The sequence below is a fragment of the Orbicella franksi genome, chromosome 1, assembly GCF_964199315.1.
Source record: "Orbicella franksi chromosome 1, jaOrbFran1.1, whole genome shotgun sequence".
NCBI classification, from domain to species: domain Eukaryota; kingdom Metazoa; phylum Cnidaria; class Anthozoa; order Scleractinia; family Merulinidae; genus Orbicella; species Orbicella franksi.
This window is the reverse complement of record NC_138145.1, coordinates 33764648-33780113: the sequence shown is the minus strand read 5'-3', so window position 1 is coordinate 33780113 and position 15466 is coordinate 33764648. Positions and strand designations below refer to the sequence as shown.

General features: G+C 38.6%; 4 protein-coding genes across 9 annotated transcripts in view; 2 read left to right on the top strand and 2 right to left on the bottom strand.

Annotated features, from left to right (window-relative positions):
- The window catches only part of LOC145479373 (uncharacterized), a 117845-nt gene extending 116360 nt beyond the window's left edge, over positions 1-1485 (bottom strand). The window contains exon 1 of the mRNA XM_081457722.1: positions 46-1485. Within this exon, the coding sequence (XP_081313848.1) occupies positions 215-1453 (1239 nt within the window). The 5' untranslated portion in view covers positions 1454-1485 and the 3' untranslated portion in view covers positions 46-214. The remainder of the gene's footprint in view (positions 1-45) is intronic.
- Positions 1-15466, top strand: part of LOC145479127 (putative E3 ubiquitin-protein ligase HERC1) — a 304004-nt gene that overhangs the window by 78043 nt on the left and 210495 nt on the right. For all 6 annotated transcript variants that reach the window (XM_081457396.1, XM_081457404.1, XM_081457389.1 and 3 more), the window contains exons 14-15: positions 3074-3199; positions 15433-15466. The exon at positions 15433-15466 is cut by the window's right edge and continues 158 nt beyond it. In XM_081457396.1, the coding sequence (XP_081313522.1) occupies positions 3074-3199; positions 15433-15466 (160 nt within the window). The remainder of the gene's footprint in view (positions 1-3073; positions 3200-15432) is intronic.
- The window catches only part of LOC145479610 (uncharacterized), a 385465-nt gene that overhangs the window by 322732 nt on the left and 47267 nt on the right, over positions 1-15466 (bottom strand). The window lies entirely within an intron of this gene.
- LOC145479699 (uncharacterized) lies at positions 1491-2135 on the top strand. Its single transcript, XM_081458135.1, has one exon. It carries the CDS (start codon positions 1491-1493, stop codon positions 2109-2111), a length of 621 nt encoding a protein of 206 aa, XP_081314261.1. The 3' UTR covers positions 2112-2135.

Genomic DNA, 15466 nt, shown 5'->3' with positions numbered 1-15466 from the left:
TGGAAGTTATTTCTTAGAACTTTGTTGTGCTGGAATAATATTTACGTCAATGTCGAGGAAAAGGTTGTTATTCATCGTGGTAGATGCAATAATAAAGTGTATTATCATTTGTCTCACGATGTAGTCACTTGAGATGTAGATCGCGACGTTTCGACTGCTTACTGCTAGTCTTCTTCAGGCGATAAGGTTGACTGATTGCATGGTATCATTTATATCACAAAGGTCGCCTGTGATTGGTGCATTTCGATCCTCCTATTGTTCCATTGTTCCGGTGAGTAGCTGTTCCCTCAGCGGTCTGCTGTTGTACCGTTCTCCTGTTGTTGTGTTTCTTGATCGTGGGTATCCATGCTTCAGGAATTTCGATTTCACTATCCCTGTTGATGTTGTTAGGGTGAAGTCTTATGTGAATAGCTTCCTTGACCCTACGTGTGTACCAGTGAGGATCTCGATCAATAAACTTGACCTCATTCCAGATAGGATAGTGGCCGGTCTTGTGGGTGTGTTCAGAAACGGCAGAGGTCTGGGTACGGGCGAGTCGTATATCCCTGTCGTGTTCTTTGATCCTCTCCTGCATAGATCTCCCTGTTTCCCCGATGTAGACTTTGCCGCACTCACAGGGAATCCTGTAGACAACACCATCTTGTTTAGCCGGGTTGACAGTGTCCTTTGGTCGCACGAAGTGTGACCGAAGTGTCGTGTCGGACTTAAAGACGGTGCGAATGCTTTGTTGTTCTAGGCAGCGGTGGAGAGACTCCGAAACTCCTTGGACATAAGGTAAAACGGCGGTGGATTTAAATTCCGCGACAGGCTCTCTTCTTGGGGTTGTTCGTGCCTTTGTGATCTTCTGTACAAAAGAGGAGGGATATCTGTTAGAAACAAGTACAGATGACAGATGTTTCTTCTCTCCAGCAATTACTGATGGTTTGGTGACGAGACGTTTAGCCCGGTCGTACAGACACTTCACAATACCGCGCTTTACTGACTGAGGGTGGTGTGAATCATATGCTAGGTACTGATCAGTATGTGTTGGTTTCCTGTAGACACTGGTGGTAAGGCGGCCATCAGGTTCTCTGTAAACTGACGTGTCGAGAAAGGCGATCTTGCTGTTGTTCTCGATCTCCATGGTGAAAAGGATTGATGGTTGTTGAAAGTTCAGGTGTTGCAGGAAGACATCAACTCTATCCCGATGCAGGATGGTGAAAGTATCATCTACATAGTGTTTCCAGATCTTAGGCTTGCAAGGTGCAGACTCTATTGCTATTTTTTCAAATATCTCCATGTAGAGATTAGCAATAACTGCGGATACAGGGCTCCCCATGGCTGCGCCGTCTCGTTGTTCGTAAATCAATCCGTTGTACTGGAAGTACGTAGATCTTAATACAAAATCCAAGAGGTCCGTGATTTGAACTAGTGTAAGTGTCATGCGGTCAGCCAGGCCTGCATCGTTCTCCATTTTTTGTAGCGTGGCTTGTACGGCGCCCTCGATCGGTATGTTGGTAAACAGTGACTCTACATTGAAAGACACCATGATCTCGTGGTCCTGGATCTCTTCACTGGCGATAGTGGAGGCGAAGTCAGTTGAGTTCTTCACTGTGAAGTTCGAGTTACCTGCAAGAAGAGATGATACGTTAGCCAAGAAAGCAGACAGGAAGCTATCTGAGAAGCTGCTAACCCTGAAACAGAGTGGACACATATCAGAGGCGGTTTGTAATAAGATCAGACCCCGACACAAACAACCACCTAGGATCTATGGCTTGCCGAAGACCCACAAGTCCGGCACACCGCTTAGGCCAATTGTGTCGTGTGTCAACACCTTTGCATATGACCTGTCTACTTTCTTGGCTAACATATTATCTCCTCTTCCAGGTAACTCGAGCTTCACAGTGAAGAACTCAACTGACTTCGCCTCCACTATCGCCAGTGAAGAGATTCAGGACCACGAGATCATGGTGTCTTTCGACGTAGAGTCACTGTTTACCAATGTACCGATCGAGGGCGCTGTACAAGCCGTGCTACAAAAAATGGAGAACGACGCAGGCCTGGCTGACTGCACGACACTTACACCAGTTCAAATCGCGGAGCTCTTGGATTTCGTATTAAGATCTACATAGGAAAAGGTTGTTGTCTACATCGGGGAAACACACCCACGAGACCGGCCACTATCCTATCTGGAATGAGGTCAAGTTTATTGATCGAGATCCTCACTGGTACACACGTAGGGTCAAGGAAGCTATTCACATAAGACTTCACCCTAACAACATCAACAGGGATAGTGGAATTGAAATTCCTGAAGCATGGATACCCACGATCAAGAAACACAACAACAGGAGAACGGTACAACAGCGGACCGCTGAGGGAACAGCTACTCACCGGAACAATGGAACAATAGGAGGATCGAAATGCACCAATCACAGCCGTCCTTTGTGATATAAATGATACTGTGCAATCAGTCGACCTTATCGCCTGAAGAAGACTAGCAGTAAGCAGTCGAAACGTCGCGATCTACATCTCAAGTGACTACATCGTGAGACAAACAATAATACACTTTATTAATAATATTTATGTCATAATTCAACAAAATAGCTCTCAATCTAAAACTGGAATGGAAATAAAGGTGTGGCCTAGCTGCCACATGTGAAACGTAAAGCAAGATATGGGGCGATAAGAATTGTTTTCACAACGTTTGAATAAATTATTTAAGGTGTTCAAAGAATATTGCATATCATTTCAACTCCATTTTAGTAGTAAGAATAGATAGTAAAAAAAAGGAAAAAAATTTTTTTTCATTAATTTTGAAAATAAACAGCATTTTGTACTAGAAACAAAAAAGAAAAGGTCAATTTGCCCTCACGGGATCAGCTCGATAAGGAAGTCTTGATAAGTTCTTAACTGTATTCAAAATATTACCGTGTCATGTTTTTTTGGTAACTTAATTTTTGCCGTTATTGCTCGAATGTTCTGGGGAAATCATCTTAATATAATAATTTAATATAACCTCAAATTCAACACAAGGTGGATATGCCTAGGGCCCTTGAACTATATTCTAATTGTATTACTTTATGTTTTCATATAGGCAGTCAATGAAGCATTATCAGTTGGTGCATCTTTGCTCTTGCCACCTTTACCTGAAAGAATGGAAGTTTTGCATAGTTTACTTCCTCAAGCACCAGACAGCTGGGACTCTCTGACTGTAGGAGAGGTAAATTTGGTTACATAATTACACTGTGACACTCATAGAAAGTCTAGAATGTCTTGAAATATGCTCAAGAATCTTGAGATAGCACATGGAGTGCACAGGTCTTGAAAAGTCTGTAGAAATTTACCAGATTCTTAAAGAGTCCTTGAAAGTGAGGAAATACATGTATTTCTTTATAAATGAATAAAGATGGTGAATTTCAAGCTTGGCGATGAAATACGACAGGTAAGTTCATCAACATGACACAAGTGTGGAGCAAAGAAAAAAATCTGAGTCTCTGACAGGAATTAAACCCATGACCTCCTGAACACTGGGCAGTTGCTCTATCCACTGAGCTACGAGAACTCATGGAGAGCAAGGTCATTTAACTGAGTTCATATGTGACAGGTGTCCTGCATGCTGCTAGGATCAGCACTGTTGAAGTCTTGGTGATTAGTGATAAGTGAATAAAGATGGGGAATTTTAAGGTCTTAAGCTTTTTGTGGGATTATGCAATACATTGCATAATCCCATATAGCCAGCGATTATCTTGTGGGTTTGAGGACAAGTGTAAGGTGACAGATCTTTGTGAGCATGAGTAGTCTGAAAGGTAGACTGGGTACTAGTGTTGTGGGTGATTGTTTTCAAGTGAAGGCAGCTACTGCTACATTTGAAAGACTGCATGTAAGAATGTCCCCTAGATTTTTTGGCCATTTTGAAAGTGTTCAAAAATAGCTGAATTTTGGCATGTAGGCTTCGTTGTACCTGAGAAACATTGCTCTGCATTTTTTTGGCTGGGGTGCTCTTCATTCTCGAGAAATAACGTATGCAAAAAGCTCAGTTTTCCAAGTGGCATCTTTTGGAGATCTTTTGTTGAACAAAAAACAAAAGAAACATTTTGTTGAACAGCAAACAGGCAGACTGTTTATAGTGTATTCCACTGAATCTTAGCTGTCTTAAAGTCAAAGGAAAATAGTATATAGAGCGGAAATCTGGGAACAGATTGTTTACATCGGTTATTGTGACGTAAACACAACACGTGAATCGATCAAGCAGCAAACGAAATACCATCGAACGAAAAAGAGATGTGCCGTATTAGAGCTCTGTCAACTAATATCTTAAGCATAGTGTTAAAGTACCTTGTGTGCCTGCCTGGTGGTTGAGAGGCATCATAAAGCCTCGATAAACCTGTAAGTCATCAGCACGTTTTAAAGAATCAAAATGTGTTCTGAAACTTCGAAGGTAGCTGATATACCGTAATCGTGTTATCAGCGTTCGAAGTCAGATCGAGCCAGGCAGCAAAGTCCAAGAGCAGTTCTTGCCCAAGAAAAATACCCTCTCGTGAGTTGTGGCCCATTTGCCAAGCGTTGCTAGTGTCAAAGTTTGGAGAGTGAGAACTGGTTTTTGAGTGATAAAATTTGTCTTGTATCGACCGCCATGTTTTCCCGCGCACGAGGTGTAAAGACCCTTCCCGGCATGTATTGCAATCACGTTCTGCTCACGTTTCTCGAACTGGTGATTAGCTTGTGGCTTTTTTCATTTAAAGGTAATAATGACCAACAAGTAGCGATCGATTGTAACATAGATCTGTGATCCAGGTTGCGTTGATTTTATTTCATATCGGCATGATTTGTAGTGTTTTGAACTTCTGGGATCAGCGGACATGCAGATGTATGGAGACCCGTACGTTGTGCAGAAGGGTTAATTTGTTAATCAGTTAGGCGGTGCGTGACATAAAGCTACGATCGCGTTTGTCAAAAAATATGTATTTATCTCGTGATTTTTAGCCATTTGAGACGTTGCTGTATTTGGAAAAGTGCTTATTTGATGTTTATTTGTTCAGTGCGGATAATCATTGTCCCAGATAACCAAAGTAAGTTCCAGATATTAACACTATTTTCTGGCCGCCATATTATACCTATTTAAACCTGAAATCAACATTTTTGAGCTGATACGTTGCGTGAAATTAACATTTTCCTGTTTTCTAAGTGAAATCAACATTCTTGCCGTCACGCGTTAACTTGAAATCAGCATTTTTACCTATTTAGACCTGAGATCAACAATTTTTAGCTTATAAGTTGCGTGAAATTAACATTTTGCTGTTTTCTAAGTGAAATCAACATCCTTGCCATCACGCGTTAACGTGAAATCAGCGTTTTAACCTATCTAGACCTGAAATCAACAGTTTTGAGCTTATACGCTGCGTGAAATTAACATTTTGCCGTTTTCTAAGTGAAATCAACATCCTTGCTGTCACGCGTTAACGTGAAATCAGCATTTTTACCTATTTAGACCTGAAATCAACATTTTTGAGCTGATACGTTGCGTGAAATTAACATTTTGCCATTTTCTAAGTGTAATCAACATCCTTGCCGTCACGCGTTAACGTAAATCAGCATTTTTACCTATTTAGACTGAAATCAACATTTTTGAGCTTATACGTTGCGTGAAATTAACATATTTCCGTTTTCTAAGTGTAATCAACATCCTTGCCGTCACGCGTTAACGTAAAATCAGCATTTTTACCTATTTAGACCTGAAATTAACATTTTTGAACTTATATGTTGCGTGAAATGAACATTTTGCTGTTTTTTAAGTGAAATCAACATCCTTGCTGTCACGGGTTAACGTGAAATCAGCATTTTTACCTATTTAGACCTGAAATCAACATTTTTGAGCTTATACGCTGCGTGAAATTAACATTTTGCCGTTTTCTAAGTGAAATCAACATCCTTGCCGTCACGCGTAAACGTAAAATCAGCATTTTTACCTATTTAGACCTGAAATTAACATTTTTGAGCTGATTCGTTGCGTGAAATTAACATTTTGCATTTTTCTAAGTGAAATCAACATCTTTGCCGTCACGTGTTAACGTGAAATCAGCATTTTTACCTATTTAGACCTGAAATCAACATTTTTGAGTTTATACGCTGTGTAAAATTAACATTTTGCTGTTTTCTAAGTGAAATCAACATCCCTACCGTAACAGGTTAATATGAAATCAACATTTAAACCTTTTTTGACGTAAAATCGACATTTTTGAGCTTTTACGTTGCGTAAAATTGACATTTTGCTGCTTTCTAAGAGAAATCAACATCCTTGCCATCGCGTGTTAACACGAGTCAACATTTTAAGCACTTTTGACCTGAAATCAACAAATTTGAGCTGATATAAGCTGCGTGAAATTGACATTTTGCTGGTTTCTAAGTAAAATCAAAGTCATTGTGGTTGCGGCGGGCCCATCCTTTGTTATAATAAACCGAGGCGAGACTTCGACTTATAACAAAGGCTTGGCTTGGCTATTATAACGAAGGATTGGCTCTGTTTATCATAACAAAGGCCCAGCTTCGTTTATTTGAAGGACTGGGCGGGAAAAGGGCGTCAGGTATTTTAATCAAAGGTGAACTTTGTCGAAAACGCTCCAAATTTCGCATGCAGTTTCGTTCAGGTATGTTAAGCAATGTCCCGTAGTTTTTGCACTAAAGTTCACTTTGTTCTCGAGATATTGCGTATGCAATAAACCACCCGGTTTTTCCAACCTGTGTGCCTTTTTTGCATACGTTATTTCTCGAGAACGAAAAGCAACCCAGTGAAAAAAACTTCAGAGCAATGTTTCTCAGGTGAAACGAAGCCCACATGCCAAAATTCAGCTAGTTTTAAGCACTTTCAAAAATGGCCAAAAAATCTAGGGGATGTTCTTGGACGCGACCTTTCATTTGCAGTGTGTAGTCGTTGCTAGCTCTAGTCATATTGCTTGGTCAGAGAAGTTCTTTTCGATTCTTTGCCCTGCCTTTTGTCTGGATTTGGTTACAGTTTTCAAGGTAAGTTATTTTGCATTTTTCAATTGCTATGTTGTGCTGCTTTGTTATTGGAAATTAACTGCACTGTTGTCAAGAAAAGCTTATGAGATGCCTCATTTATTCCCTGTTATTTCATTCAGGTGTTGCTGAGCAAGTTTTCTTGGCAATTCAGAAGTTGTTTTGCTCTCCCAAGCCAGCATATCCAGGCTCGGCTTGTGCTGTTTGCACTGCACCTAATACACTTTCGGAAGCCCATGTTCATTGGCTTGAACTTCTTTGTGGGTTGCACCACACAAGCTTTCACAAGCCAGTATCTCACAAGTATTTTACAAGTATCTCACTAGTCAGTATTTCTTGGCTTGAACTATCAGTTCGAGTTGCACCACACACTGAATGAGTCATTGTTTGTTAGATAAAAATCTATAATTATTAGCCGCAAGTGTGGGAACATCAATTGAATTATATCGGTTCAGTATTGGCTGTCACATCAGTTTCGTCAAAGCCAAGGATGCCTTATCACTTGTTCGAGGATGATTGTGGAATATGCTGCTTATTATGTTTTGTTTAAATGTGTTTTACTAGCGTTAAGCTTTGTGCTATTTCTGCTTACTAGTAAGCAAAATGTTAGGAATTAGTGCATGAATACATGACTTTGTACATACAGTAGTGCAGGCACTTATATTGTTTTAGATATTACGTTACTACGCTTGTTGCATTTTAAAAAAGTGAAACTTGTATTGTTTGCTTTTCAGTCAAAGTTCATTTACAGTGAATTTAAAATAACAAACAGAACTTAGCATTGACGGTAGGATAATATTTGGCAGTAGTATTGAGAGTTATGAACTGAGCCTGAATTACAAAATTTTGCAAACCAAAGCAAACTTCTCTTTGGGCAAGTGAGAAGATTTTCACGAATGCAAATCAAATATTAATGGGTTCTTTAAAATTTCCTACAGGCCAAAATTTAAGCTTGTTCTTTTGTTTTTAATGCGGTGATTTAGTGAATAAAATCCCAACTTGCAGTGTTGAGGTGATTTCAAACCCTTTGGTGTGCGATGTTTGTGTTTTTCATGCTACGGTGTTTGGCGAAATAAAATTATCTGCAGTGCTGTGGTTTCTTGTTTGACCTTTCTCACACCTAACTAGCATGCAAACTTCGTTAATCTGTTCTAATTTATGACAAGAACCTACCATTGTGTTTTTAACATTTGTAACAAAATACCAACCAACACTGTCTAGTTAATCTTCAAGAGTGTGTTCATTGTCACACAATAAAAAACAAAATCAAGAACCATTCAGTGGATAAGTCAAAAAAATTGTGATATTATAGATGATAACTAAAGAAGACAGTTCTCCAAGTTTAAGGTGTGTGCCTGGTCCCAAAGTTGAGATATTCGTTGAAATGTTCTGCGCAAAATTGTAGAGCCTAGCATTGAGCCGCCATGTTGGAGGACCTCCTTAGTCCCCCAATATAGTGGCCGGAAAAATAGTGTAAACTTCTGGAACTTATACTTTGGCTATCTAGTCGACTGATTATCTGAACCAAACCAAAAAAAATTTGCACAAGCACTTTTCCTAATACTTTAGCTCCTAAATGGCTAAAAATCACGAGATAAGTGTATATTTTTTGACAAATGCGATCTTAGCTTTATGTTGAGCTCTGCCATAACTCTGAAACTCAAAATGCGCTGGTTTCCAAATGAAGGATGCTATTGAGCTGGAAAGTTGTAAACTGATATGAATTTAGTACCTCTTTTGCCTGATGAGGAGAAAACCTTTAGTGGCCCTTTAGTTTTGGATTTGAGAATTTGATGACGTCACGTGAACACACTCTGTGTGCTTCAACTGCCAATCCGAAGCTGTTTCCATTGATGCATAGTGTGACAAGTAACTTGACCTCTGCTACAATGCACCTGGAGCTCAGCCTTTGGGGACACGTGGAAACCATGAGTGAGGACAGAGAGGTTAATCCTGACAATCCTGGACTGAATGTATTATTGATTCCTTGGCTTTTTTAGCTGATTTAGAGGCATCAGCAGTATAAACATGTAGGCAATGAAAAGTGTTGTGATGTGTTTATTTTGGGGAAAATAATTGTTAACACCACGAGACAATAGAAAGTTGACCAAGGTAAAAGTTCGATTTACCCTGTGATCAAGCATGATTTAGGTCGGTAACCAAGGTCGAGATGACGGATATATCCACTTGTGTTTGCATAGTATCTTGCATCCTGTGGTGTCCAGATTGTGTCAATCTCATTCAGTCACGTTTTCACAACTGCATTTTCAACAATGTTTTTTTCAATCTATGTAGGAGTCATGGCAAAAAGGTAAGCCAAATCCAGACCAGCCACTCAGACAATAATATTCAAATGTATGTGTAGATGTTCCGAAGTTCTCTTTCCACCATTTTCCAACAAAATCTCTGTGTAAAAGGGTTTCAAAACAGAATTAGTTTCTTGGTCATGACTACGCACGTCTAGCACACCTTGTTTTTCAAAGAGCAATTTGAAGTATAATCAGTTGCATTCACCTCGACTTCTTGAGTTGCTGAAAAAGTGAGTGTTGCTGAAATCTTGAGTACTGAGTTTTCTGCTCAAGAACAACAAAATTAGCGTGAGGACTACAAGAGCCGCAGCTTCTCTTTTGAATGTGGGTATTTTACGCATGGATTTTAGAATTTGCGGCCAATTCAATTTGAATGTGATTTATGACAGGTTTAACTTGGTTATTTGAAGGGGTATCCAATGGCCTTTGTGAGCATTTGTGAGCATGCGAACAGTGCGTTTATTTTTGCGAGCATGAGCAGTGATCAAATTTGTCTTGTGAGCAGTGAGCACTTCAGAGAATGTAGATGGTGAGCAGTGAGCACTTTGTAAATTTTCCGCTGGCTGGAATCTCTCAAATTAAAAGGAAAAGTTGTTTTGCGCCAGGTAATCTGGCTGAAACTTCCAAAAGGCTAGAGGCATGTTGTCTCTAGCCTTTTGGAGGATCTTATCGCGGCTCAACCAATCTCAGCCGCTTACTGCGCTATCAGCCAGTATGCCTTGTTTGATGCCAAACGTAGCTTCACATGAGTCAGTGGATGGACGCTCAAGGAGATCTAAAACCAGTCTCTATCCACAAGAAAAACCTAAATACTACCAGAATCTGAGCATGCGAGCAGTTGCAAAAGTTTTGCCAGCATGAGCAATCAAACACTCATCTAATTTTTGCGAGCAATTCCAAATTTTGCACGCACTTTTGAATTGAATGGGACCATTCGATACCCCTATTTGAGCCAGTATAAACACTGTACAATTTTACCACGGTTTAGTCAGTTACATAATGTTTACCTCTGTAAATGCTTGAGTGTGAACACAGGGTTAACAGAATCGATAAATATCTCCTCAATACCAAAACCTGAAAACTAATTAAATGAAATTAAAAGAAGATTTCAAGTTTTAAAAGTCAAGGGCTCAAGATTTTTCAATTTACAGAACATTATCAGAAAAAAAAAACTGTCAATCTTTTAAATTTAATTTTGCTTTGACCTCTCTTCAATCTTTGATCTCACCATGTGATTCACACTTTGTGGTAAACAAAGATTGTACTGTTTTTGATTCTGCCCATCACTATAATCTGTTTTACAGACAGTCTACACTGCCGGTGTATATCAAGGACTTTGTGACATGTCTGGTTACCGCTACGACAAACTTGAAAACTTGACGGATAAAATTTTGACCTTTGACAGAGTCAAAAAAATTTTGTCAGCATAGCATGGGCTTTTAGCAACAGCTGATTTCACATGATTGATACATGCCATACCAACGTACAATATGTTACATGTTGTAGGCGTGACAGGCTCCTCCTTACAATGTCGAATCACAACATGCTTTTTTTAGATTCAAATCAATTTGTCATTACTGTTGAAGGTAATTCTATTGTTCTCTTGACATAATCAAAAAAGTGTCCAGAGTAAATTACCTAGACAAAAATCCATGTTCTTTCCCATCTTGAAACTGTGTAAAAAGTCAAGTGTTACTTATGCTGAAATTGTGTACCATTAAAAAGAAGTGTATCACTCCAGGTTACCACTTGATATGAGTAGTGCACAAAATTACAAATGAGCAAATTTCCTGTTCTAAGTAGAAATAATAAAAGCTGCTCTAGGGCCACTTGACAGGAAATATCAATCTTAAGGATGTTTGTGCAAAAATTTTCCACTCAATAGATTTTTAAATTTTTACTGCAGTCAGATAATGAGTTACAGAACTGTGCAAAAAGAATGCAAACGAAATTCGGTACTTTTCGCGACTTTTGGGCGCTTTTCGAAGAAATTAAATTTCGAGTGAAACGACTTTTTGTACGAAGTTCGACGAAATTTTCGAAAGGTCTATTGTTTTAATCAAAATGATTATTAGGGCTGTTTTTCGCAAGACCATGTGAATATTCAGGTGAAATATCATTGAGAATAACGAATTTTCAGGAGAAAGAGTTCGCAGTGTAGCGAAAAGCCGCACGAAAATTTGCTCTATAAATAATGTCCAAAAACAGATATAAACATCCTTTTTTTATTAAAAAATTCAAACTTACCTAGTTCATTAACTCTCCTGAGACTTCATCTCCATGCTCACAGTGTGATGCAAACGGTCACGTAAACATGGCAACCCTTGTTTATATCCATACATTCAAAGATCGATCATCAGTTACTCCTGAGCAATCATGCCCTCCATATCAAACTACACTTGCCTTTCATTGCCTATATAAAACTCCCTTTTAAATTAAATAGCTTGTATACATGAACTAGTGTACAGTTAAAGACGTCTAAACTGGAAAAGAAAAGTTTTTGTTTCACCCCATTACGTTTTGTTTGCCTGTTACAAACACACTCAACTCATTGAAGACTGGGACCTACCTTCCTTATATGGGTGGCAGAAAATGGAATGAAATCTAATGCGTGAGGGAATTCGAAGGCACTTCTTGATGTTACTGGCGCATGCTAGGCATTCATTTTATGGAAGCGGAGGTTAACACCACACCTCGACAGGAGACTCGATATGTTGAGTTGCTTGTGAATGATAAACGGCAAAGGAAAGTCGAAGGACTTGACGAGAGAGGAAAACGTAAGCTTAGATTGAACGTTATTGTCAATCGAAATGGTAAGGGCATCACACTGTTGACCTCTTCATAGACAAACTATCGAATAAACATCAAGCTTATAGATTTTATGAAATATTTTGCGAATTCTCTGGAATAGTTTCGTTCAGGTTGTGTTGACACTCAGCTTAGTTGTTTTAAAGGTAATCGAAGTGCTGTGTTTACAGTTGTCAATTCCATTCATTCATGAATACCATACGCTTATAGACAGTCAACGAAATATCATTTCAGGATGCGATTTTTCGTTTAATTACTGGCAAAATCTCATCGAAAAATCGTTCTTAGATTAGTGAATTTTTGTATCACTCAATGAAATTTCTTCGAAACATCGCCTGATAAATCATGATTCTTCGCTCGAAATTTCTATGATATTTCACGGGAACAATAGCTGAATTTCGACAAAATTCGTTTGCATTCTTTTTGCACAGTACTGTACTTGTGTCAGAAATGCAAAAAAAAAAATTGGGGGTCACTGACTTTATTTCAGAGATAAGGCGTGTGGAAAACTACCCTGATTTTGAAAAATTGGCACACATAATTCAGCATGGTCTACAGGGGTTTATAGTAAAAAATATAGAAGGTGAGTCAATGGAGGCAAGCGATCTTAGTCATATTTTGTAGAAGTGGGTCTGTTGCGTGAATAATTCCAAATGTTGTCAACATTTTCACGAAACTTAACCCTTCAAGAGGCATTTGAAACCACCCCGTATAAATTAAGAGCTGAAAGTAATGGAATTCGATGGTGCATTGTGCAAAAAATTCGAACATCTAATCAATATATTTTCTTCATTTTTTTGCTACACGTAGAAAGTCGGTAGAGAAAAATTAATGATCCAACAAATGAAACATAGGGGTCACTGAACGTCCAAGATTGTTAAATCCAGGCAAAGCTATAGCAATGGCCATCTGCCCTATCATTGTTCATTTTACATGTATTACTTAGCGTGTGCGCTCATGCTTGCCATTGTGTGTTAATTTGTGTGCGCAGTAAGGATGCGCAGAAACAATTAGCGCAAACATCCTTAAATAAATACCACCCAAACTTTCACAACTACTCTCAATCAGGATTCTCAATGGTACCAAAAACAATAGTGTTTTACAGAAAAGAACCCAATATAGAGTTAGAGATATTTTGGAGCTTGAAAAGTTTTAATCAACAAGAAAAACTTGTATGAATGAAGATTAAACAGTCTGTACACAATATCTCTGCGCTTGAAAAATGACCGGATTTTTTCTCACAAAAATGTACCGGTAAATACCAGGTTAATTGAAGGGTTTCGTACCAAAAGTGTGTACATGTATATTGCTTTTTGGGCCGATTTTCATTTTTTGCAAGATCAAGTTAATTTCTGGCAGACTGACTTGTTTTGACATGAAAAGCATCATTCCATAATTGTTTTTGTTGATCTGTGCTTCGTTTTGGAGAAATAACGTATGCAAAAAACTCAGTTTCCCAAGGGCATCTTCGACAGTGCTGATCCTAGCAGTATGCAGGACACCTGTCACATATGAACTCAGTTAAATGACCTTGCTCTCCATGAGTTCTGGTAGCTCAGTGGATAGAGTGACCGCCTGGTGTTCGGGAGGTCATGGGTTTAATTCTTGACAGGGACTCAGATTTTTTCTTTGTCCCACACTCATGTCATGTTGATCAATTCACCTTTCTCACATGTAATTCTTTTTTCATTAGTTTTAAAGCCCTGGCTAAATTAGTATATGGTATTATGCACCCACACAGATAATTAAAAATTAATGACTGCCATGGTAACTATATGCAGTCATTTTGTTGTGGTTTCAGTGAACTGCATCAAATTTTTACAATATTTTATAAGGGATACGTTGTTCAAGTTCATCTTGGTGGCTCGAAATAGTTTTCATTTTCCCAAACAAGTTTTACAAATTCTCTTTTAAATACAGTTTGGTTCATCGTACCAGTATGAAATTTGCCACAGAAATGAAAGAGACATCATAGAATCATTTCATCAATTTTTTTTCCAAAACCTGTTACCATGGCAACCATATGATGCATTCAGTTGTGCACTCAAAATTGGAATCTATTGTCTTATTTAGAAAACAGGTTGGTGAACCCTTCTCAAACTCCTTTATTAGATGTTATCAGGAATGATCTTGAAAGTATTTAAGTTTAAAAAATTCTGTTGAGCAGATGAATTTGGAAGATGAGGAAAAATTGCGAGTCGACAAGGTCAGTGTTTACGCATGTGCAGAGTTTTTCACAGGCTCAACTGACTGCATGTGTGGGTACAATCGGCAAAGTAAGGGAATGACACGATGTTACCTTCCAGTTGTCAGTGCAAAGTATTTGTATTTTTTGTGAATAGGAGATATTTTTCTGTTTGATCTTTTTCTGGATTAGAAGAAAAGTGTCAAAATCAGGCGGGTAAAGTTTTCTAACTCAAGAAATGTTCTCATCTAATGTTGTTTGTTATTCATGGACATTCAAGTCCAGAAATATTTTTTCAGCGTAATTTGCAGTTGCTTAAATCATCAGTACAACTGTGGTGTTCACATCGTCATTTTATTTGTATGCTGTAAATGATCAAACCTCATATCTCTGGTCTTACCCGTGCATTGAAAATTGAAAAGCAAACAAAACAAATAAGTCTTAAGCTTATCTCACTGAAACTATTTGCATTCTTTGCTAGTTCTGTACCCCTCTTTCCTCGTCGCCATCAAACTGAAGTTTTGTTTTCACCATGCCGCCTTTGAATAAATTAACTGCTTGAGTAATTTTTTGTTTTGTTCAACTATCAATCTTCATGGGCTGTGTTTTAGGTGTTTTTCTGTCTACCTCTTTTTTACTTTCACTGGACATTTCCTCTCCAACACATTCTGTATGAAAGCTGCCCAAAACAAATGACTAAACAACCCCTGCTAGCCACGTAATTCCTTGTGGGACTCTACGAGGAAAGCGTCGATCATTGTTATGAGATTTTTCTTGGCTGCTGTGAGTGGAAGTGAAGCAAACATAATGCTGAAGTGAGGAAGTAACCAAGGAAGAGGAATTCCTGTGGAAGCAAATTATTAAAAAAACAAAAAAAACATTTGACCATGAGCTTTTAAAGTGGCACTCAAGAGGTAGGCGAAAATAGACCACAGACGCCATATTGTTTACATTGCTTCATGGGTTTTTATAACTCACATGCAAGCTATTAGAACCCAGTCTGCACGTGCCATTAAACTATTTCGAGCCACCTTAAAAGGAATAGGTTTTGTTTTAGAGATCTACACATTGTATTATCAGTCATATTGTGTAGGCAAACTTGTATATGTATCACTGATTTTATAAAACCTTCCATAGCGGAAACAACTGAGTATAATCCTTACAAGTATGC